Genomic DNA, 21,988 nt, shown 5'->3' with positions numbered 1-21,988 from the left:
AAAATGGCCAAAATTGACTAAAAGCTGACTGCAATAGGTCCCCGGGCACAAATTTAAGAGGACCGGTTGCCCTCTTTGTTAATTGACAGCCATGTATGTTTCAGATCTTGAAGTGTCCCACAACTGAATAGTTCAAAATTTACCTTCATGAGCTGTTCCTTGCCCGATTCCAACGAGAGGTTCTTGAGGTAGAATTCACGAATTTTCCGAGACAGAGTCGGCTTTTCCGCTTCCAGGACGCGCTTGTCGTGGAAGTTCAACAGCTCGGGCGCTGTAGTGTCCCAGTGTTCGTCCAGCTCCCTCACCAGCGAGTCGTTGAAGAAGAATTCTAAACCGTTAATAAGAATTAGTCGTCCCTCAAAATAATTTGTGGGTCTAAAAAACTGACAGTGTATGCCCTGCCCAATAACTCAAACCTCTCAAGCTCAAACGGTTTCCTGCCCCGCACACTAGATGTTTATTTTATCGCCTTGTAAAATGGGGCTGAATAAACATGAGGAAGGATATTGAGCGTACTCTAACCTTGCGATGAATGTGGTCGTTTGCTTTGCAGCTTGCGAAGAGATTGGCTTGATTGTATCATACAAACTGGTGGTTCGCAATTAAGCGAACAATGTGTTTGTAAGAGTCCGTAACACAAACGGGTTGTTCGCTAGATTTACAAAAAGGATGCGTTCTTTGCATTGCGAACAAAGAATTCTTCGCAAACTGACGAACTAGTTCGGTTTTTAAAGGTTTTAAGGGCGTATGTACGGTACAAAATTTTAAGTGTTTTATACGAAGAATGAGTTCGGTGGGCTCAAAGCACTAAGCTAAGAAAAGCTACTTTTGTTTGTGATAGACAGGGAAGCATTTCAGATATCTGCAATGCGAACGGCGTTTTGTGCTACAAATTGGTAACCGGCCGTTTAAGACTAATTCGACCCCGCTGAACACGAATTGCCCGGTTACCAAGCTCGATTTTTTCATTTAAGCCCTTAAATCCAAGATGGCGGCCAAAATGGCGCCCAAATGCCCGAATCGCAGTTCTTAACGCGCTGTGAAGCCCACACTCACGAGTTGTTGGTTGGTTTTCAGTTAGATTACCATTCAAGTAACGCGATGGGAGATTTTAGAGCCATGGGCATGAGTGTTCGGGGCCCAAATGCGAAGATGGCGTCCGAAAACGTCAAAAATCGCTTATAACGTCACATTTTGACCGTTTTTGCGACAATTTGCTGATTCTGTGATTGTTTTGGGTCTTCCTTCGACTAGATAAACCAGATTTTAAGTTTGCATGACGTGTTGTCACATATGCTAGGGGCCAACAGGCCAAGATGGCGTCCGACAACGTCAAAAATCGCTTAAACAGCTTATTTTGACCATTTTTGCGGTAATTGCTGATTCTGTGAGTGTCTAAGGTCTTCCTTGGACTAGATAAACCAGATTGTAAGTTTGCATGACCTGTTCTCACATAAGCAGGGGCCTAGAGGCCAAGATGGCGTCCGGAAACCTCCCCAAATCGCTCCAAACTACACTTTTCCTATTTTTGGCTATTCAGCACGTTCTGTATCTCCCGTATCTCCTCGATCCTAAAGCCTGAATGGATCAGGGTGGCATAAGGCGTATATGGAATGTCAAAACCAAATCAAATCGTTAAAACAAATCAATGTTCTATTTTCTAATGTTTTAGAAAAATAAGGTTTTCTAATGAGTAGTTTGTTAAGTGTTCTAACAGCAACACTGTAGTATAGTTTCTTACCTGAAATCGACAGTGACCCAAACGGTGACGTGTGATGATCCTCTTTTAAATTTCTTACTCCACTCTTAATGTCTTACGATGAAATTTGACCTATGTTATTTGTATGTTGCAGTGAACGAAGCGATATTTCTTCGTAATGCGAATCTTCTTAGCTTTTCGTTGTAAGATACGAAGAAAAACTTTCGTAATATGAAGAAAAACCACCATCGTATTATGGGAAATTTCTTCGTAAGACTTTAGAGTGATCTTAATATTTTCTCTATTGATACTTCTGGATTTTATCTCCGTATCTCCAATGTTAAATTTTTTGTGACTTTCACTTCATATACTTACTAACTAAGATCAACATGTTCAGCAACATGTTCAAAAACGGCCCAAAACGTGCCGGGGTGCTGGCGAGCAGGGTGGCTGTGTGTAAGTTGACCCAGTCAACTTACACACAGTGGCTGTGTGGCTGCCGTCAGCCTCTGTCGGCGACCTCGCGAGGCTGCGACGCTGCGGGGCTCCTCCCGGCGTGTATTGCGCGTTGCTTCGAGTGAGGCGCAGCACAGCGCAGCACAGCGCCATGGGCATGGCGGCATGGCCGCGCCATCGAGTCGTTATTGCGACTATGGCGGCGTGTGGCGGGGCGTGTGGCGGGTACGTTTGTAATCACTGTGTTACAAAGATTTTACCGCTGACGACAGTAGGAAAGGTGCCCGGCCACCTTTACTACTAACGACACTTCATAAAAGAAACCGAAATTTTAGGTATCCTTTGTCAAGGATTATTTTGTATTCCTAATCCATACCCTATCTAGTGACGACGTTTATGTGCCACTACCATTATCAGTAAAATAAATCGTCACTGGGTGATTCTGTGCGTAGGTCATTTTGGCTGTAGCTAAATTATAAAAATAAGTTCACCTTTTTGAGACAGATTTGGTCTGGATGGCTCACAGTACTCCTCTAAACGTGGCAACGCTTTGAGTTGACTTTCATTTTCACACCCTATGAATGCGTCGGAACTTTCAGAAATCATGACGGAATATCATATGACGGAACTTACAAAGCGAAGTGTTTAATCAGCTGACCCGCTGCGATACAAGATAGGCAAAAACTGTTGACGGTGTCTTTTCGAGCATCCGAAACATCGCTTTTTAGCGAAGGTTGTGGCAACTTTGTCCCTCGGAAGGAGGGAGCTATGGTCCGAAACGGAATTTACATCTATTTGTACACCCTACCCGTTAAACATTTCTGACGGGCTGGAAGCGTTGTTTGGCCGCCCAGGTCCCACGGGCACGGGCTTCCGGTTGTGTTTCCTATGTTCTTTCGATTCAAGCGGTCAGGGGTTCTTAAACGAAAAGGAATCCCAGTGGAACGTCAGTTGTGAAATCAGCTTAGGTGACGTGGTGGACACGCGGACATTTTCCGAAAGGATGTTTCGAGTTCAACAAATGATGACACAAAGGTCACCTTCCGTAGTTTTGTGAAGAATAAGTCATGGAAATAGTGACTACAGTATGGCAAAGTGTTTCATATAGGTGTTCCTGACCATGATGGGACTTACAAAACGACACTTTAGCAGGATACAAAAACTAGAAAAACAAAAAGTTAGATCGATGTGTCACTTGTCCACATGAGGACATGGTCCTCGTTCACTAAAACGAATTGAATTGCCCAAGCTACCCATTCAACCTCAATTCAGACGCAAGGCCGAATGACCTGAAATGACCCGCCTATGCACGGAATCACACCACCTACATAACTCCAGATTCACGGAAAATGAGGCACTAAATCCGCAGAAAGCGCAAGTTTTTGACTCTTTCGGACGCCATTTGACTGTGGACCCTCAGTTCACGTGACAGCAGGTCATGCAAACTACAATCTGGTTTATCTAGTCGAAGGAAGATCTTAGACAATCACAGAATCAGCAAATTATCGCAAAAAATGGTCAAAATGTGATGTTTCGAGCGATTTTTGACGTTTTCGGACGCCATCTTGCCTGTTGGCCCTAGCTTAGGTGACAACAGGTCATGCAAAACTTAAAATCTGGTTATCTAGTCGAAAGGAAGACCTAAAAACAGCCACAGAATCAGCAAATTATCGCAAAAAAAAAAACGGTCAAAATGTGACGTTTAAGCGATTTTTGACGTTTTCTGACGCCATCTTTGCATTTTGACCCCTAACACTCATGCCATGGCTAAAATTCACCCATCGCGTTACTTGAATGATAATCTACTGAAAACAACCAAACAACTCGTGAGTGTGGGCCTTCACAGCGCGTTAGAACTGCGATTCGGGCATTTGGGCGCCAATTTTGGCCGCCATCTTGGATTTGAGGGATTTTTAAATGAAAAAAATCGAGCTTGGTAACCGGGCAATTCGTGTTCAGCGGGGTCGAATTAGTCTAGAACCGCCGGTTACCAATTTGTAGCGCGAAACGCCGCTCGCTTCGATTTAGAGAGCCTTTTTCAGAAATGCTTCCCTGTCTATGAAGCCTAAAACAGGTTTTCAGAGTGCCATACTAATGGCAACTATTGCCATATTTGTGCAAACGGAAGATTGCTAGGATATAATATATAAATTGGGGACAATATTTCCATATTGAGCTTCAGTATTTATAAAGTTGTACCCAATTAATGTAAATAACTTACAAATACACAAATATGACAATATCCATGGACAAGAAGTCCATTTAGCGAGCGGCATCCTTGATTGGCAACTCATCTGATTGCCCGGGCGTCGGCCCGTGTAACGCCGGGAAGTAGGCAACCCATCCAGCATTCGTGCCGGTGTGCTGGCGTCCAACGGGGCGCTGCCAGTGGAGTGATACTTTCAGTGGGACGGTGTGTGTGTAGGGGAGGGGGGGGGTTTATACCGCTGCACTGTGAGGGTAAATGTCTGGATTTCAGGAAGGTACTCCTAGCAAAAATATTACCGAAGAAACTTATGGAAAGTTCTCTTGTACAGATAGTTTTGGGAATTTGGGACGATTTGAGGTTAGTCCAAGAACGTTTATCATAGAAACACGAAGGATCTTTGTAGGTTCACGAAGATTATTCAGCAACCATTGTTCAAACCATGGGGCTTCGGGGCCACACGAAAAAAAATGCCCTAAATGGATGAATGAACCAAACGAGCCAAGTTATACATATCACCGTAACTTAACAAGAAGCCACCCTGAGCATTGTTTCGCATAAAGCAGGACGCTCCCATTTCTTTACCACACTTTTGCGCGCTTCGTTATCGGTTTCTTACCTCCCCCAGGGAACAGCCCTTCAAGCGGGACGAACCCCAGCATGAGAGGCACATCCATGACAGCGTTCTTGTCTTCCAAAACCTTCTCCGGCTCGCCGGTCAAGAAGAGGCCGTCTACCACAGTGGAAAACGGAGCGAATGGGTTCAGCATCCAGGGCTGTAAATGGTTACAAAACAGGACAGACAAGTGGCGTTAATTTGGAAAACTTTGAGGCCACTGCTAAGCCCCTGTTCCATTTTTGCCCCACCGTGTCCCATTCTTATCCCAAACTAAAATGTCCGAATTTTTATCGTTTAATTACAACACAACTTAAAAATGTCACAACTTTTTGATCTTATTTTGACGCCAAATGGCGTAGAAGAGGATACCCCATCATATAAATGCAGTCCACACACTTCAAATCGCCATTGCAGACTTGAGGAAACCTTATTATTCTATTCAAATTGTCCCATTGTTACCCCAACTGACGCTACCTGGAAGTTCTCCGCCTGCAGGCCGACGATCTCGGCGGCGGGCTTGGTTTGCAGGCAGGCGACCTTGTCCGCCGTGGTGCTGGCGTTGCAGCCGACCAGGGAGGCGACGCGGTCCGCGTTCTCGCGCGCCGAGTGCTGCTGCGCCCAAGGGTTCAAGGGGGTGCCGCTTGTGCCGATCACTCGGTGGAACAAGCCTGGAGAAAACAGAAGAAGTGACGAAAGGTGCCCCAAAGAGAAAAATAGGAGAAGTGGCGGTAGAAATCAGCAACCTTCACTCGTTCACGCGTTCATTCAAAACATTCCGTTGTTTTACCCAACCGTGGGGGGGACCGGTTGGGACGGTGATTCTGGCTGGCAAACTTTGAGTTACCTTTGGACATTGGCGACATGGTGTGCAGCAGACAGCTAGCGCATCCAGCGGAGTTGCCGACCAGAGTCACGCTGTCTTTGTCCCCGCCGAAGTGGTGAACGTTCCGCTGCACCCACTTGAGGGCCTCCACCTGGTCCAGCATGCCGAGGTTGCCCTGCAGCTCAGGGTCCTCGAAGCTCATGAAACCTGCACCACGCAGAGTCAGTAAGACATTTGAAGGGAAAAGGCGACTGCGTTGATTCTACGTCGAACCGATGACGTTTCGAACACCTCATTCTGGCTGGGTAGCCCTCCACAGTGATTTATGTTAATTTATTAACACAGGTTAGGTTAGGCAAGTTCAATCTTTAAGGCCGTTTTTCTAAAATGTAGATTTTCAGAGCTTGCGCGCAGGATTTTGAGAGAACAGTCTGAGATGTCGCCCTAAAAAGTATCACCAAACGAAAGGATCGTACGTCGTATACACATGACTACAAAAGGGCGATACAACAATCCATCACATGAGCACTTTATGCATTGTGTGATATACACTGGTAAAACTAAAGCGTAGTATTACCCTGTTTTCAAGCGTAATCAGTCACGCTTGGAATCAAGAGTAACAGCGGCCCATCCGTCAAGATCCCCTCTATCTGAATGCATGAAGGAATTTCCAGTCCATGCCTCGTTTCAAGCATGTCTTCAAGCGTATGCTTGACTCAAACATAGAGTTACGCTTTAGCTTGGCCAGTGTTTTCCTAGGCGAAATGTCACCCTCTAACAGTGGTTAACAAAAGTGTCACCTTCTCTCGCCGATCCGTTCAAGTATCACCCTTTCTTCGGTCAGACAGTTGTGTCTCACCGCTCAGTGGTTGAGATGTACCAACATCTGATTTTCAGTGTACGTACTTTCTGGGTGCACGATATCGTATTGCCGTACCAAGAACGTTGAGCCGATATGCGATGACGACTAGGACCACGTCGTAGTCCATGATGTACTGCACGCCCGAGCGGGGACCTTGGCTGAACATGAACCCTCCGCCATGGATGAGAACAACGACCGGCAGGTTGGCGACATCATACTGCAAAAACAATGAAATGGTAAGTGAACACCGAAAGACTTTCAGGACGTTTCATGGTGTGGATTGTAATTGTCTAGTTGCGGAATATCGCAACATCATAAGATATTTGCAACTAAATCTGAAACTATATATGGTATTTAATTCGGCACAGTGCCCAGATTTCACTTCGTGACCACATAGAAATTTATGTGTATGCTTTCAAAACCAAAGATCAATTTCTAAGCAATGTCTTGGCTCATGCCAGTAGGTCGTATGTGCTCGAGTTCAATGATTGTTTTTGTGCGTGTGGCACCAAGAGACGGGGCACAATGGAACACTGTCGACTTTAGGACCTCGTACCGGCAGCAGAGGCTCCGAATGACGGCTCGCGAAAGGAAAAGTAATAGTCGGTGGAATCGGCGACCGGGCACGCTCAACAAAGCGAACAGCGTAATTTGTATGCTCTACCTGCAGCATGCCTGCAGGCACGCTCTAGCTTGCGCATGTCTGCCAAGCATAAACTTTCCAGTGCATACATGCTAAGTACACGCTAACTGAAATATGCATCTAGTGCACAGGGGATAGGGAGTTTTCTGCATCAAGGAGCGTGTACATGGCATGCACTAGGTAGTGCATGCTTGGCAGGCATGCGTCAGGCATGAGCTAGCTAGAGTACACTGCAAAGCCAGTTGTAGGTTTGCTTGCCACATATTTGGCAAGCCGTTTTGAATGCCAAAATTTGGCAAGCTTTGGTCAGCACTCTTCATAAGCTTGCCTGGAGAGTATTTCCGGGCCAAGCTTGCCAATTTTTGGCATTCAAAACGGCTTGCCAAATTCGTGGCAAGTAAACTTACCACTGGCATTGCAGTGTATGCTCCAGATAAAGCATACAATGTATGCTTTTCGGTTTGTAGAGCGAGTGTAATCACACACTAAATTACTATGTAGATTTTTTGTGCATGCACTGTAATTTAAAGGGTGAGACATCTCACCAATTTTCGGCGATACAAAGTGTGTCGCCGAAAAAAAGGACGTACACGAATGTATATCATCGCTAAAATGGTCGTACGCGCATCTATCACCGAAAAAAAAGATCGTACACAAATGTATCACCGAAAAAAAGTTGAGACATCAGCGAGATTGACCCTTCTTTTTCTGGGGAAGTATTACCCTTTTTCGATGATACATTTGTGTACGACCTTTTTTCCGGTGATAAATTTGTGTACGACCTTTTTTCGGTGATACATGCTTGTGCAGGCGTTTTAAATTGCACGTATTTGTGCGTAACTACACGGGCGATCACGGTTCCTGGTTAGGGGTCGTGCACATACCACGTGACCCATTTAGGGGGGGGGGAGGGGGTCCGCCAAAAGTCACACCCTATCTTAAATACATGGGAAGGTTAGGTGATCCAGCTCACAGAGGGGGGGGGAGGGGGTCCAAAAGTGGCCTATTTTGGGTCACGTGGTATTTGCACGACCCCTTATATCAGGTAGCGATTTAGCGATTAGCGATTTTCAGGGAGTTCCTGGGAAAACCAGGAACCGCAATTGCCGTGAAAAGACGAAAGCATCCTAGGTCACAAGCAAGCGATCCAACAAGAGCAGTTGGACGTGCAGTCAATGCTCACACTCGGGGTGAAGACTTGCAGGTTTAGGCAGTCCTCTTCGCCGGTCACTCTCAGCGATGTCCTGTGCTGCTGGATGCACGCCGGGTTGTGCTCGTTGGTTGCGTCGAACTGACTCTCGGGCAAGTCCCTGGGCTTCGGCGGCTGCAGCAAGTTGCACATTCTCAGTAAAAACTCTACGAAGAATCGCTAAGCAAAATCCTTCGTAATAGAAAGCATTTCTTTATAATACAAAGCAAGTCTACAACGCCTTCATTTTCTTCGAATAGTTATGAAGCAAATGCTTCGTAGCACTGTCAGAAATTTTGTCGTAAATTAGCGACGAAAATGTCGCTAATTTTGATAGCGACGGAAATCATTCTCAAACTACTTCGTCGTAACTGAACGACTAAAAAATCGTTTTTCTACGACAATGTCGTAATCGCGATTAAATATTTTGGAATCTGAAATCCCCGAAAAGTTGGTCAAAAGTTACAATTTTGCTCGTTTTTTTTACGATTTGTGTCGTTTATTTACGATTCATGTCACAAATTTACGACAAGAGTCATAACTGCACGACATATTCCATAAATCAATTACGATCGTTCGTAACCTTACGATTAAGTCGTAAATTTAGGACTTGATTCGTTTGAAAACGGAACGTCTCGCTATCAAAATTAGCGACAGATATGTCGTGAATTTACGACTCGAGTCGTATATTTACGGCTTGAGTCGTAACAAAATATGTCGTTTAAAAACGACATAATTGTTCTACAAAATGTAGTAAATTTACGATTATTTTTAACAGTGAGGCTTTTATGATTGTTCGTTCAGGAACGAGCTGTGCCAAAGTTTGGCCCAACTAAGAAAGAGCAGTTTTGTTTCGATTCTTGGACCAATTGAAAGCTAACTGCGTTGATCGGTGACTGACGAAGCCTGTTCTACTTAACTTGCGAACATGAGCACTTTATTACTTAGTAGCCTTTTGTGCACACTCCAAATTTCCTACTGAGAAATGGCACGCAGTCATAATACTTAGCTGATTCTCAGTACTCTTTGACACAAATCAATCATAATACTGAGAAATTCGTACGGAATATGAATAAACTGATCACACTCAAAAATAATGTGGTATATTAACGACAGTCGCTTATTTTAATAGCGACACAATCGTCCTGAAACGGTTTTGTCGAAATGAATGACCTTTGAATCGGTATTGTACGACCATATCGTAAAAGGTCATAAATGAGCGGCATTTGTCGTGAGCGAGCGACATCCATCGTAAATTTAAGTCATAAACTAACGACAAGATAAATTGTATTTTTGTGACTATTTTGTCGTTCCTGAAATACCGACATCGTAAATTAACGAAGTAGGTGTAAATTTACGATCAGTCGTTTATTTACAACGTTGTCGTAAAGAAACAACTTTAGTTGTAGAGTATAAGTTTCTGCCGTTTGTAAACGGCTTTAGTCGTGTGCTCACGACTATTGTCGTCCGACCGTAAATTAACGACTTTAAAACAGTTATCAAAATAAACATCTGAATAGTCGTACATTTTTTTCACACTCTCCGACACTCCACGGACATTTTTTTCAGTAATCCTACAGTTTAATTATTTTTTCTGCAATTATAGTCCTTTTGATTGTAAGTACAGAAAAAATAATCAGCAACCTTACAGAAAAGTGGTCTGTTGATAATATTTTCTGCAACTACAGTTATGATCAAGCAGAAAAAAATTACTGTTCCATTCTAGTAAAAATGATCTATAAATGTAGGCAAAATGTTCTCTACATACAGATAATATGTACAAGAATTAACAGAAAAGATTTTAAAGAGTCAGAATAACTTTTTGGATGTTTCCGCTAAAAGTCACAATTCAACCATCTCTTAAAAGCCGCTTACATTGAGTCCTTTCTTGACTTGTCGAAGCTAAGAATGTTTTGTAGGATCATTTTGACTAAGCGCATTACCTTCCACTCAGCTTTGTTTGAACGGAGAAAAATTTCACTGAAAATATTTACTGAAGATCACAAAGTAGTCATCGACAAATTGTTTATGAGCACAAACTTTATCTTCTACATTTGCAGAAAATAAATTCTTTGATTATAAACAAATTTGTCATCATATTTCTACTGACATTGTAAATTTTCTGTAAGTAAGTAAAAGATTGTCTATAATTACCAAATTTGTTACCGCTAATTTATCTGTATGTAGTGTAGGGCACTAATAGTGATGAGGAACGGATAAGTGACGAGAGAGAGTAGGGATTCACTGGTTTATTAGGGAGGTGCGTACAGACCGAGACCAGGCTACAGACTGTTGACCGGCGCTGAGGCGCGATCCAATTTATAGTTTGGGCAACAGTGACACCTTGCTTGGTGGGTGAGTTCAGAAAGAGGAGTATTGTAGGGCCTTGGCCAAGAGTGAGGGAAGCAAGCCAGAGAGGGGAAGAAGACAAGAAATAAAAATACTGACTGACACTTGTTTAACTCCTTTTTAAACCGTCAAATCTCTACACCACTCCCCCTTTAAAAGAATTTTCTCAAATTGCTCCCTTTCCTTCAAAGTTATCACTTCTCCTCCTTTTAAAGTTATCACTTCTCCTTCTTTTTAAAGTTATCACTTCTCCTTCTTTTTAAAGTTATCATTTCTCCTTCTTTTAAAGTTATTACTCCACTCCTTCTTTTAAAGAAAATTATAAGTTGCCCAAACTTTGACATTCAATTAAATTTTTCTGCGTCGTCTTGAGTGTTGAGCTGAAAACAATATCACGTCTAGGCCCATCTGACTCAAGGAAAGGGGTGTCCATCCTTCCTTGACACGCCATCAACGATCAAACAAAATTCATGATCCTCTTAAAGAGTGGTTCAACAGCGACTCCCATGGCACGTCCAAAAACTAGTTAGGAACGCCATCCTGGGGTGCAACCATTTAGCCTGATCATTTTAAAATAAAGGAATTTTACAGAAATGGATTATTCTTGCTGTGTTGGTCTTGTTGACTCTAGAAGACAGTTCTAGAAGAGTTCTCGTAGATTCTCCTGTAACACACATAACACTGCGCACAGAATTTTGTAACCTAATCCCCTCTAACTAACAGTTGGGGATGATGCCTTGGTGTTGCAAATCCTGACTAGCTAGCTAAATCCTATCTAAAACACCAGTTTTGATCTAAGAAGACTAATTAACACCAATGTTTTACCACACTTAACTTGGTAATTGTCCCAAGGCCTCGATGACTTGTTGTTGCACAGTCTCTGGAGATCCTGTGGCATCCACTACTGCATGAAGTCCTGGTTCGTTCTCCATCCAGTTGTCCAGAATCAGATGAAGCTGTTGGATGTAACCCTTGGACAATGTGCTCTCTTCATCCCTTGCCCTTTTATGGATCCTTTTGTAGGCTGTTGAGGCACTGCCTCGAAGATATATGAAGTATTCCTTTCTCTTGTACTGAGATACCATAGTCTTGGCTGTGTTGTCAAGCAATACATACTGCTCTTCGTTCATAAATCCAGCGTCTTTCTGCGTTTTAGCGAACATCTTGACCACACTATGTAGAGATCGCTCTGCGATGATGACAGGATTTTCTTGTTGTATAGCTTCTAGTTGAGCCTGCCACAATGTACTGAGCACCATTGATTGAAAGGTAAACGCCCACTTTTGCATATCTTGAGTGTACAATTCCAGGAAATTAATCCCATGATAGTTTGTCCACTGGGAAACTGGTTCTTGCACTACAAGGTATCCTTTTTCTTCCAATTTCTTCAGTAACGTTGACTTGCCAACTCCTATGTTTCCTTCAATGTAAACAATCACCGGCTGTTTGACAGCTGTCTGCTTGAATTTGTTGTACCATGGCTGCCGACTTAACCAGGCAAGCGCCATGTCTGCGTCTCTTGGCTGTCAAGTGCCGACTGACCGTGAGGCTTGACCGGGCAACGGCCCGCGTGTTATGCATTCCAGCACGCATTGCCTCGGTGCGTTCATATCGAGTGCGATTGATCCGCATGAATGGCTATTGTTTTCACTGGGTTGGCTACCCTGTTCGCACTGTTGCTTCGTCGTGCGCGTCACTTCGTGCCGATGGTGGGGTCACGTCGCTGCGCTGATTGGCTCCCGAGTTCGTCGACGCCCGCGTCGGTGGTGGGGGCAGAGCGGCTCTTCAGGACTACACTCTTAAAACCTTGCGAAGAATGTGTTCGCATTACAAACCATTTAGTTCGCAGCTTGCGAAGAGTTTGGCTTGATTGTATTACGAACTAATAGTTCGCAATTTTGCGAACAATGTGTTTGTAAGGGCTTCGCAATACAAACACGTTGTTCGCAAATTGCGAAGCACCTCTTCGCAAGTTGCGAACTACTGATTTGCAATACGGATGGGTTCTTCGCATTGCAAACAAGTGAGACACTCCGCAAGCTTACAAACACATCGGTTCGCAAGGTTTTAAGAGTGTAGCGCTCCGCTCCGTCCGATGTATTGCAATGGTCTAGTGGGTAGCGTGTGTGGCCCAGATGGATAACAGCCGGTATCGGCGGTTCGAATCCACCTTGATGCAGATCTTCACACCGATATCTCAGAAAGGCATTTAGCAGAGTATCATGTTGGGTCCCCTCTTGGGTCCCACTTGGCCCTACTGAATGGCCTGTGCTGGGAGTGCGGTTGCTGGTGTCGCTTCAGGTATTCGCTCCGTGTTGGCGGTGTTGGTGGTGGTCATGGTGCTGGTGCTGTTGTGCTGGTGTCCTCCATGGCGTCCTCCACGGTGTTCACCGCGAGGTCCCGAAATGGCAGTTCCATCTTCATTTCGGGATCATTTCCCTCCACATTGGTTGGGGTCGTGCACGAGTGCGCCGCCTTGAGTCGTCCAGTTGGTACATGGTACTCTGGAACGCCTGAGGTGCTGCTTGCCGATGCCGATGATGTGGCCTTCAGATACCGTGTGGTGTTCTCCATCTGGCTCACCCCTGTCACAGACCATAGTAGTATTTTGCCTCTGAATCGTATAGTTCTTTACTGTGTCTGACATTCCAACGAGCCTTTGCTCCTTGATACTTGACTCCGGCTTTCCTGCCATTGCATTGCGGCCTGTCTGGCTTGGTGGTGGTCGCAGACGTCAGTCCTACCAACTGTGTCTGTTTAACGGTCAAACTTCTTTTGCTTCGTTCTCTGTGACTTCTTTGTTTTTGAACGTTGACTCCCTTATTGTCTTTTCATGTCCGTTATTGAAGCTTTCCTCTCGTATAGTTCTGGCCTTTGATTTTGCCGTGTAATTTTAGCGCGCGTTCTTTTCAAACACTTCCTGTAGCTTTCCAATGTTGGTCAATCTGCTTGTTCTCTTCTTGTCGCTCTCGTTCGCGTCGCCATATTGAGTCTTTGGCTTTATCCTGCTGCATTACGTTTTTGTTTCTCCCATTATTTGTGTACCATGAGTTCCACGTCCGAAACACCTTTGCCCCGTCGTTGTGTAAAAGGGGTGTTTGCTCGGGTAAAACTTCCCGGCCAGCAAAACATCTTTCATGTGAGTATGTGGTATCGTTTTGATCCAGGCCGCCGTTACCCCTTGTTCAGTCGCTTGCCTCTCGACGACTGTTCGGTACTTATTTCTCTCTTCATTACAGGCTCATTTGTCTTGTGCACTTTGGGCCTTGAACCGGCCTGGTACCATATTTGGATACGACCATTGGTCTCTAATTATTAACGAGAAAGGCGCATTCGAATGGGAGGCTCACGTGCCCGCTGCTCAAGGGGATGTGATCCCACACGACTTGTGGCGGTGTGTTTTCAACCACTGTTATTCCAAGTGTGTTGGTCCCTTCGTTCTACATGTTGAAGACTGTGACTCCGAGTGTGCCGCTCGCCAAGAACTAATTTGTTCCTTGTCTCGACTTCTGGCTTCTCCCCGGGGTTCTACCCCGTCTGTTGGGGAGCATTGCTACGAAGCTGGTTTCCATGACATCTTAGCTGTTCTTCAAAAACATCAGAAATGATCATTTCCTGTCATTGTAATGCCTGCTCATGCATATGACATAAACCTTGTGTTCCCTATTCACTCCTCCATTTTTAACACTGTATCAGTCATTTGTTGACCTTGTCGCCATTGACATTCATTTTTCGTCGTTCATCCGCATTTATCGGTATTTCTCCACCGTATTTCTCCACCATGTCCTCAATCGTGCGTGAGGATAAGTGCGTTTCTGGGCAGATTTCCAGGGCCACTGGACTTTGTCTCTGTTTATCCAGGGAAGGACATCATTAATTATTCATTGCGACCCTTAACCTTATCTTTCGGTGCATGTTGCATGCGGCCCTTGGGCCAGTTTTCTAGTGTTTATTTCCCTCTTTCCATTCTTGTTTCCTTTTATACGTTTCTTATCCAACTTTCATTCTTCCTGTTGTTAAGTTGTCATTCCGTCTGGGTTGGTAATGCTGATTCTGTGCCTTCTATTAACGTTGTTGTTCTTCTGCTTTTGGCTTTTTACTCCAATCAAAAAAAGTTCCTTCAGGTGACATTTCAGGTTTTTACTTTGAGACTTTGTGAAACATATTCTACTTCTTTTCCCCCCTTCAAACGAAAAGACCAAAGGTAAGCAAATTCTAAGTTCGTTCTGAGTTTAAAGAATTGTTTTTCAGTCGTTCTTCCATATTCTGAGGCACTACTAGCCATTTTATTTACCCACTGGTGTCCATCAAACAAAGTGGTTAGCTGACAACCAAGTTTTAAATTTACTTTGTGTTCATTGTAAGTGTCTCATCCTAGAGTTCAAGTGTAGGTGAAACACAAAAGCGCGGTCTGGGACTTGACCCACAGACGGGCTTACTTTGCGTTTTGTTTGTGTAGAAAGCACTCAACGCGGCCAATAGGCGGGTTACGAGTGTTTCTCTAAAACTTTGTTCATTATTGTATTGAGTGGGTGTACCAAGGAATGTAGAAGTGCTAAGGAAAACAGAATTATTTACATATTAGTTTATTATTTTTAAACAGGGGTTCTCACTTGACAGAAAGTTAATGATAAGTTAATGATTATACTGGCTTTGAAGCGTTAACATATATACAAAAGAAAGCTAAATGTTTCACTAGGTCTCGGCGTACCTAACCTTTCTTTGTCTTTCTTTGCAGGTCTTCTCACTCCTTGAGGTTTTCTTGAGATGACAATTGTTTCATCAGCTCGATCGGTGGTAAAGGTGGTGGCACCGGAATCAACGGGAACAATGCGACTTTCCGCTTGGCATCTTTGAGTGTAAGTACTTGCAAATTCAATTCTTTTGCCACTCGGCGAAGTTGTTTCTTGGTGGCGTTTGAGCACTCACTTCGTTTGTGATTGCGTGAGCCACACTTCCAACAACGGGCTTTCTCCTTCTGTTTCTTGCTCACTAATATTTTCTTTTGTGCAGGTTTTGACTGAGAAGTTTCGCGGACTACTGGAATACCTTCTGACTCCATTTCAACATCTGCAATCTCCGTTTCTTCTTGTACTGAGAGTTGCTGCATTTGTGGAACCAACTGGCTATGTTCTTCAAGCAATTCGTCTTCGTCCAAGTCAGAGAGGACAATATCGACATCATCGTTGTTCGTACCAGCAGAACCAAACAATTCTTCCTCCAGTAAGTCAAACTGTAGTCTTTCCTCTGCTTTTGCTTCACAATCTCGAACCATTGCTCTGCGTTTTTCTGTTTCCTCTTGTTGCATTTTTCTGCGTGAAGCACTTACTTCTGCTTGTTTTAATTCCCACTCTCGCCGTCTCTCTTGCTTCGCCTTTTCAGCTGCTTCCAGTTTTTCTTTTTGAAGGGCTTTCTGTTCATCATATTTCTTTTGCATCTTTGCTTTGAGAGCAGCAAAGTCTACTTGAGGTAAGGCTGCTTTAACCTTTTTCTGTTTCAGTGGCTTCATTGGCTTCTTACTTGCAGTTTTATGGCACAGCTTACTGCGTCCTGCCAATTTTACTACTGCTTCCCATTTGTCATCTGTCTTGCTTCCTGGCTTTTTAGGAATCTTGTATTTTTCCAGAAAAGTATCCATTCTTTGACTCATGACTGCTTCAGCTTTTCAAGGTGGTTTTGTTGCTATGGGAACTGTTGGACCAAGTATTGTTGAGGTCTCAGGTGCTACCTGGTATCTCTGTCTCACTCCTTTTTCTTTTTCTCTTGCAGAAACAAGTATTCATCAGACTCGTCTGTTCCATTGAATGTGAGCCAATTTAGCCAAGCTCCAACGTTTTCTTCTCCAACTGAAGGATGTGGTGCTAGGCGATCCATGTGTACAACTTGGATATCAGTAGGCTCCTTATCATTTTGAATTCGAGCATCACAGTCATTTATAAGAGTGAGTATTGTATAGGGGCCTGTCCACTCAATATGTAGCTTTTGGCATGCTTCATACCATTTCAATGCTTTGTTGTACAGGAAAACTTTGTCTCCTACATTGAAAGGACAAATTCCCGCATTCCTGTCATAGTATTGCTTCATTTTGATTGCAGCTTCAGCTCGTATCTTTCTGACTTCATCATGGATTTTGCACAATGCATTTCGCACTGCCCATGGGTAATTGTCTCTCATTGCTGGCATCACAGGCGGTGGTCCTTGGTCCATGTGAAGAGGTGTCCTCATTGGCGCTCCAAACATTATTTCATAAGGTGAGAACTTGTGCTTGGCATGAGGTAGACTTCTGTATGCTTGTGCAATGAAGGGTAAATACTCTACCCACATTCGATGAGCTCCATCACATAGTAACTTGAGGTTTTGTTTCAGTGTTCTGACCCCAAAGTTCTGCCTTTCCATTGGCTGAAGGATGATAAGAAGTCGTTCGAGTTTTCTTAATGTGATAGAGTGCCATTATTTCATGGAACAACTCTGACTCGAAGATCTGAGCTTTGTCTGTTAGTATGGACAGTGGTGCTCCATAAACTGAGAACACGTGAGTAATCAAAGCTCTTGCTACCTCTTGGGCTTGTACAGTTTTGAGTGGCACAAATACTGGCCATCCAGACAGTGCTTCCACTGCCACTAACACATATTTGTATCCTTCTTTTGTTGTAGGATATGGCCCGGCTGTATCAACATGCCATCTTCCATGTAAAACTCCATCGTGGAATATCTTGAGGGGCACTTTAACTTTCTGAAGAGGTCCTTTGACTCTAAGGCACGTTGTGCAACTTGCCACGAATTCTGCCACATCGTTGTACATTCCTGGCCACCAGAAGAATCTCTTCAAGGCTTGTAAGGTTTTACCGACACCAAAATGGTTATTTTGGCCCAACTGTGTGTGGTACATTTCCATTGTTGGTTTCACATGTTTTCTCGGAAGAACTAACACTGTGCTTGTCTTTTCAGGATTTCCAGACGGATGTTCAATTCTCTTGTATAGCAAATGGTCTTGGATTTCCAATGATTTGAACTTATGCCACAGTGTCCTTGTGCGTGGACCAAAGGCAGACACTTCTTGAAAATGTGGCTTCTGTCCATCATTTACAGCCATATAAATGGGCATTATGTCTTCATCAAGCTTTTGGTCTCGTACCATGGTCATGCTAGAGACTCCATCAGGCACAATCGTTGTCCAATTGGCTATCACTTCATCTGTGTTTGCAGGGATTGTCATTCTATCCTCTACTTCACATAATTTACAGTGTACATCACATGTCTTCCAGTGTATGTTTGTTGCAGGTTCAAAATGGTACATGTAGATCCGGAAAGCCAAGTCTCCAAACACCCTGTGAAGCATTTCAACCAGTGTGGCTAACTGCATTTTATCAAGTCCACACGAGAATTCAGGCATGCAAATTGCAGGTACGTTGTGCTTTATTACCCACAATCGTAGAGTGATTTAAAGGGTTGCTCTACCTCTTCTGGAGTAGGCTTGTCATAGTACTTCACTTTTGTGATGACATTCACTATGCATCTTCCATGACTGTGAGAGATGACTAATCCTGGGCATCCTCTGTCCTTCTGTTTCAGGAAATCTTTCTTCACTCGATACAGAGTTTCTAACTCCAATGCCAGTCCTTTTCCAAACTTGCCATCATGACTGACTGCATGGCATAGTGGAATTGAAGGTGGACTGTGGAAGATGTTGTCATAGACATGGAATAGTTCAAAGTTTTTGGACGAAGGTAGTGTATCGAGCTCTAAAAGTTTATCCATGTCTATGTAGTTCAAGGATGCCGCGTCTCGCTCTTCTAATCTTGCACATTTCTTGCAGTTGGCCGTGCATGGCCCAGCAGGCCGTCTGCTCAATGCATCAGCATGCCCAATGTTGATTCCTTTCTCGTGGACAACTTCAAATTTGTATGGCGCCAGCCTTTCAAGCCATCGAGCTAGGCGTCCAGTTGGATTTTTGAAGTTTCTTAGCCACTGCAAAGCTGCATGGTCAGACTTTACAATGAACGGCGCTCCTGCCAGGTAATGGTTGAAGGCTTTTATTGCTTCTACTAGAGCAAGTAATTCACGGTGTGTAGCACAATAGTTCCTTTGTGCTTTGTTGAGCAGTTTAGACCAGAAAGAGATAGTCACATCTTTGCCGTCTTGTTCTTGAGTCAGGACTGCTCCCAGTCCAGTCAGACTTGCGTCACACGTTACTGTGAATTGGCCTTTCTCTACATCTGGTGTTCCCAATATGGGTGGCGATACCAGCTTTTGTTTTATCTCTGCAAAAGCTTTTTTTACAATCATTAGACCCTTCGAAAAGGCACACCTTGCTTCATTAAGGGGGGTTTGGTGTTTTCCTTTAAAAGGTTCCAAGTTAAGGAAATAAATTTTTTTTTAAAATAAAATTTTTTAAAAACCCGCCCTTAAACCCCCGGGACCCTTTTTCCTTTTTCATCCCTTTTCCCGGGGCCCAATATTTTGGTGGGTTCCCCTTCTTTTTCAAATTTTTATTCCTTTTTTTGACCCGGCATGGGTAAAAAAACTTCCTTTTAAATTAATTTTGGGTTTTTAAACGAAAATCCCCCCTTTTTCCCCCATTTTGGGGACAATTTTTTTCAATTTGGGGAAAATTATTCCTTTCAATGCAAAAACATTTTGGGTGTAGCCGGGTTTTTTGTTTAAGGTAAAAATTTTCCAATTTTCACTGTTGGGGGAAAAAGTTTTTAAATTTTAAACCCAAATGGGAAAAAATCCCACCGGGTTACCCTAAAATTTCCTCCCCAATGAAAAAAATTTTTTTAAATTTTTGATTTTTTTTTCAAAATTTTTAACCCAAAAATTTACCCTGGGCCCAAAAAAGACAAAATAGCTTTTTCCCGAAATTTGCAAAATTTGGTTTGGTATTTGGCGCCTGCCCGGACCCCCTTTTGGCATTTATTTTCCAGTCCCAAACCCAAAACCCTTTCTTCACCCTTTTTTTGGTCACCAAGGGAATTTTTTGGATCCCATCAACCCATGGGTTTTTAAGGCTCCCAAATTTTAGATTTTTTGGGAAAAGGGTTTCCCTTCTTCTTTTCAAAATTTTTCCCCCCTTTTTGGGAAGGCTTCAAATTTTTTCTTTTTTTGGTGGGGTTATCTCCTTTTCAATCCGGGAAACAACCATGGGCATGTCCCAAAAGGGATTTTCCTTTTCAATTCTGGAGTTTTAAATTGTTTTCTAAACACCTTCCCCTGTTCCGGGGGTTAATTTTTTAATGCCTTTTTCCCGGAAAATTTTGCAAATTTTTCTGGCAACTTTCTCCAAGGTGGTTTTCCTTGGAAATTTTATTTTTTTTGCCCCCCAAATGTTGGGGTAAATTTGTGTTCTGGTTTCCGCCCACCCACAAAGGGTGACCCAAACCTTCCACCCTTTTTTTTGGGAACCTTCTGCCCTCCTCGGGTTTTTTCCCCCCTTAAAAGGGAAGGGGTTTTTCGGCTTTTTTCCATAAACAAAACCCAAGAAAATTTGGGGTTGGGTCTCCGTGTCAAACCAATTAAAACCGGGGTGTACCAAAGGATGGCTTTTTAAAAACCTTTTAAGATGGTTCTTAAAAGGGGTTTTTAACATTTTTGCTTTAAGGTTTTTCCCTTTTTCCCCAAAAATTTTGCAAAATTCCTGGAACCTCCCGGTGGCCCTTGGGGTTTTATTTAAATTTTGGAAATTTATTTTTCTGCCCAAATTTAAAAGGTAAAAACCCCTTTTTTTGTACTTTGCCCCCCGGGGTTTAAAAACCTCCTCTGGCTATTCCCCAAAATTGGGGGGGCTTTTTTGTCACTTTTCCCTTTTCAATTTGGCTTTGGTTCTCCCTTTCTTAGGGGTTTTCCCTTTTCTCCCTTTTTTCCTTTCAAGGTTAATTTTTGAACCCCAGGCCCCCGGGGGCCAAAAGTTTAGGAAGGCTTTTTTTGAAATTTTTTTGGAAAGGAAACCCCCCTATTTTTGCTCCAGGCCCCAAAAATCCCCCCTGGTTTTCCCCTTTTCCTTTTTGGCCTTTTTCCCAGCTTTTCCCTTTTTCCAAAAACCCATTACTTTTCTCCAATTCTTTGGCCCCAAAGGCTTAACCAAGGAGCTTTGTTGGTTGGGCCACCTATCAATTTTCCGTCCCTCCCCAAAATTTCCCCTTTTGGTTTGGTTACTTTCGCCCCCAAACCCCCAACTTTTTCCAAACCCTTTTTTCCAAACTTAACAAAGTTCCCTTTGGATTTGGCTCTTAAAATAAAATGTTCCCATAAACTTTCCTTTTTGGGGTTTTCCTAAGGGACTTCAAACCCTTTGGAAAAAATTAAAACCTTCCCCTTTTATTTAATCCGTCCAGGTTTCCAAAATTTGTTTACTTGTGTTCATAGACTTTAATTTCCCTTTTTTAAGGGGGTTTTTAAAGGGGGCCCCCTTTTTTGGTTAAAAACTTTTCTTGTTCTTTTAATACTGTTTTGTGCTCCTGTATCTAATAGTGCTTCTGGTTTTTTTCCCAGAATTTCACACTTTATGTAAGGAGCATTCCGCAACTTTTGGGACATCCTTGCAAGAAGTACACACATCACAATCTGGATGTTGCTCTTCATTGAGGATTTTACTGGTACAGTCTTGCAACGCCTTTTTCATGCAATCAGTTTCTCTACTCTGCTTGCACTGTTTAGGCTTTTTCACCATTGCATTTTCATCTGTCTTCCTTTTTACTGGTTTTCTCACTTCTGGTTTGTCTTCTTTCTTTACAGTCGGAGTAGCTTCTGGTTTAACCTGAAGCACTTTTGGCTCTTCTGGCACCCGACTTCCCTCCGATTGGAAGGGTACCAACTCTAGTTTCCCTGGTCATCTTGGTTATCATTCCTGGGAACGTAAGGCATGCGCTGCTGGCCTTGGTTCCCTTGATTCTGACGCTGCCCTTGGTAACCCTGCTGCGACTGGTTACCTTGATTTCTGGGGCCTTGAATGGACCGAAGTTGGTTCATGTCCAGCCATCCAATGCTGCGCTGGTTCCCAGCATCCTGGAATTGGTAGTATGCCAGAGCTGTGCGCAAAGCGTCTGGTAGACAGGGAAGCATTTCTGAAAAAGGCTCTCTAAATCGAAGCGAGCGGCGTTTCGCGCTACAAATTGGTAACCGGCGGTTCTAGACTAATTCGAC

The 21,988-nt window shown here is 43.5% G+C and overlaps 1 protein-coding gene across 3 annotated transcripts in view; it reads right to left on the bottom strand.

Annotated features, from left to right (window-relative positions):
* Positions 1-21,988, bottom strand: part of LOC117642009 (venom carboxylesterase-6-like) — a 33,242-nt gene that overhangs the window by 3,558 nt on the left and 7,696 nt on the right. For all 3 annotated transcript variants that reach the window (XR_004587522.1, XM_034379754.1, XM_034379755.1), the window contains exons 2-7: positions 8,492-8,632; positions 6,741-6,882; positions 5,825-6,010; positions 5,455-5,648; positions 4,981-5,137; positions 144-328 (exon numbers count right to left, since the gene is read on the bottom strand). Coding sequence is in view for 2 of the 3 variants with exons in the window: in XM_034379754.1 (XP_034235645.1) it covers positions 144-328; positions 4,981-5,137; positions 5,455-5,648; positions 5,825-6,010; positions 6,741-6,882; positions 8,492-8,632 (1,005 nt within the window). In the remaining variant the exon portion in view is untranslated. The remainder of the gene's footprint in view (positions 1-143; positions 329-4,980; positions 5,138-5,454; positions 5,649-5,824; positions 6,011-6,740; positions 6,883-8,491; positions 8,633-21,988) is intronic.

Source organism: Thrips palmi, unplaced genomic scaffold (assembly GCF_012932325.1).
Source record: "Thrips palmi isolate BJ-2018 unplaced genomic scaffold, TpBJ-2018v1 HiC_scaffold_16, whole genome shotgun sequence".
NCBI classification, from domain to species: Eukaryota; Metazoa; Arthropoda; class Insecta; order Thysanoptera; family Thripidae; genus Thrips; species Thrips palmi.
The sequence above is the reverse complement of the archived record's forward strand: the minus strand, read 5'-3'. Positions and strand labels throughout refer to the sequence as shown.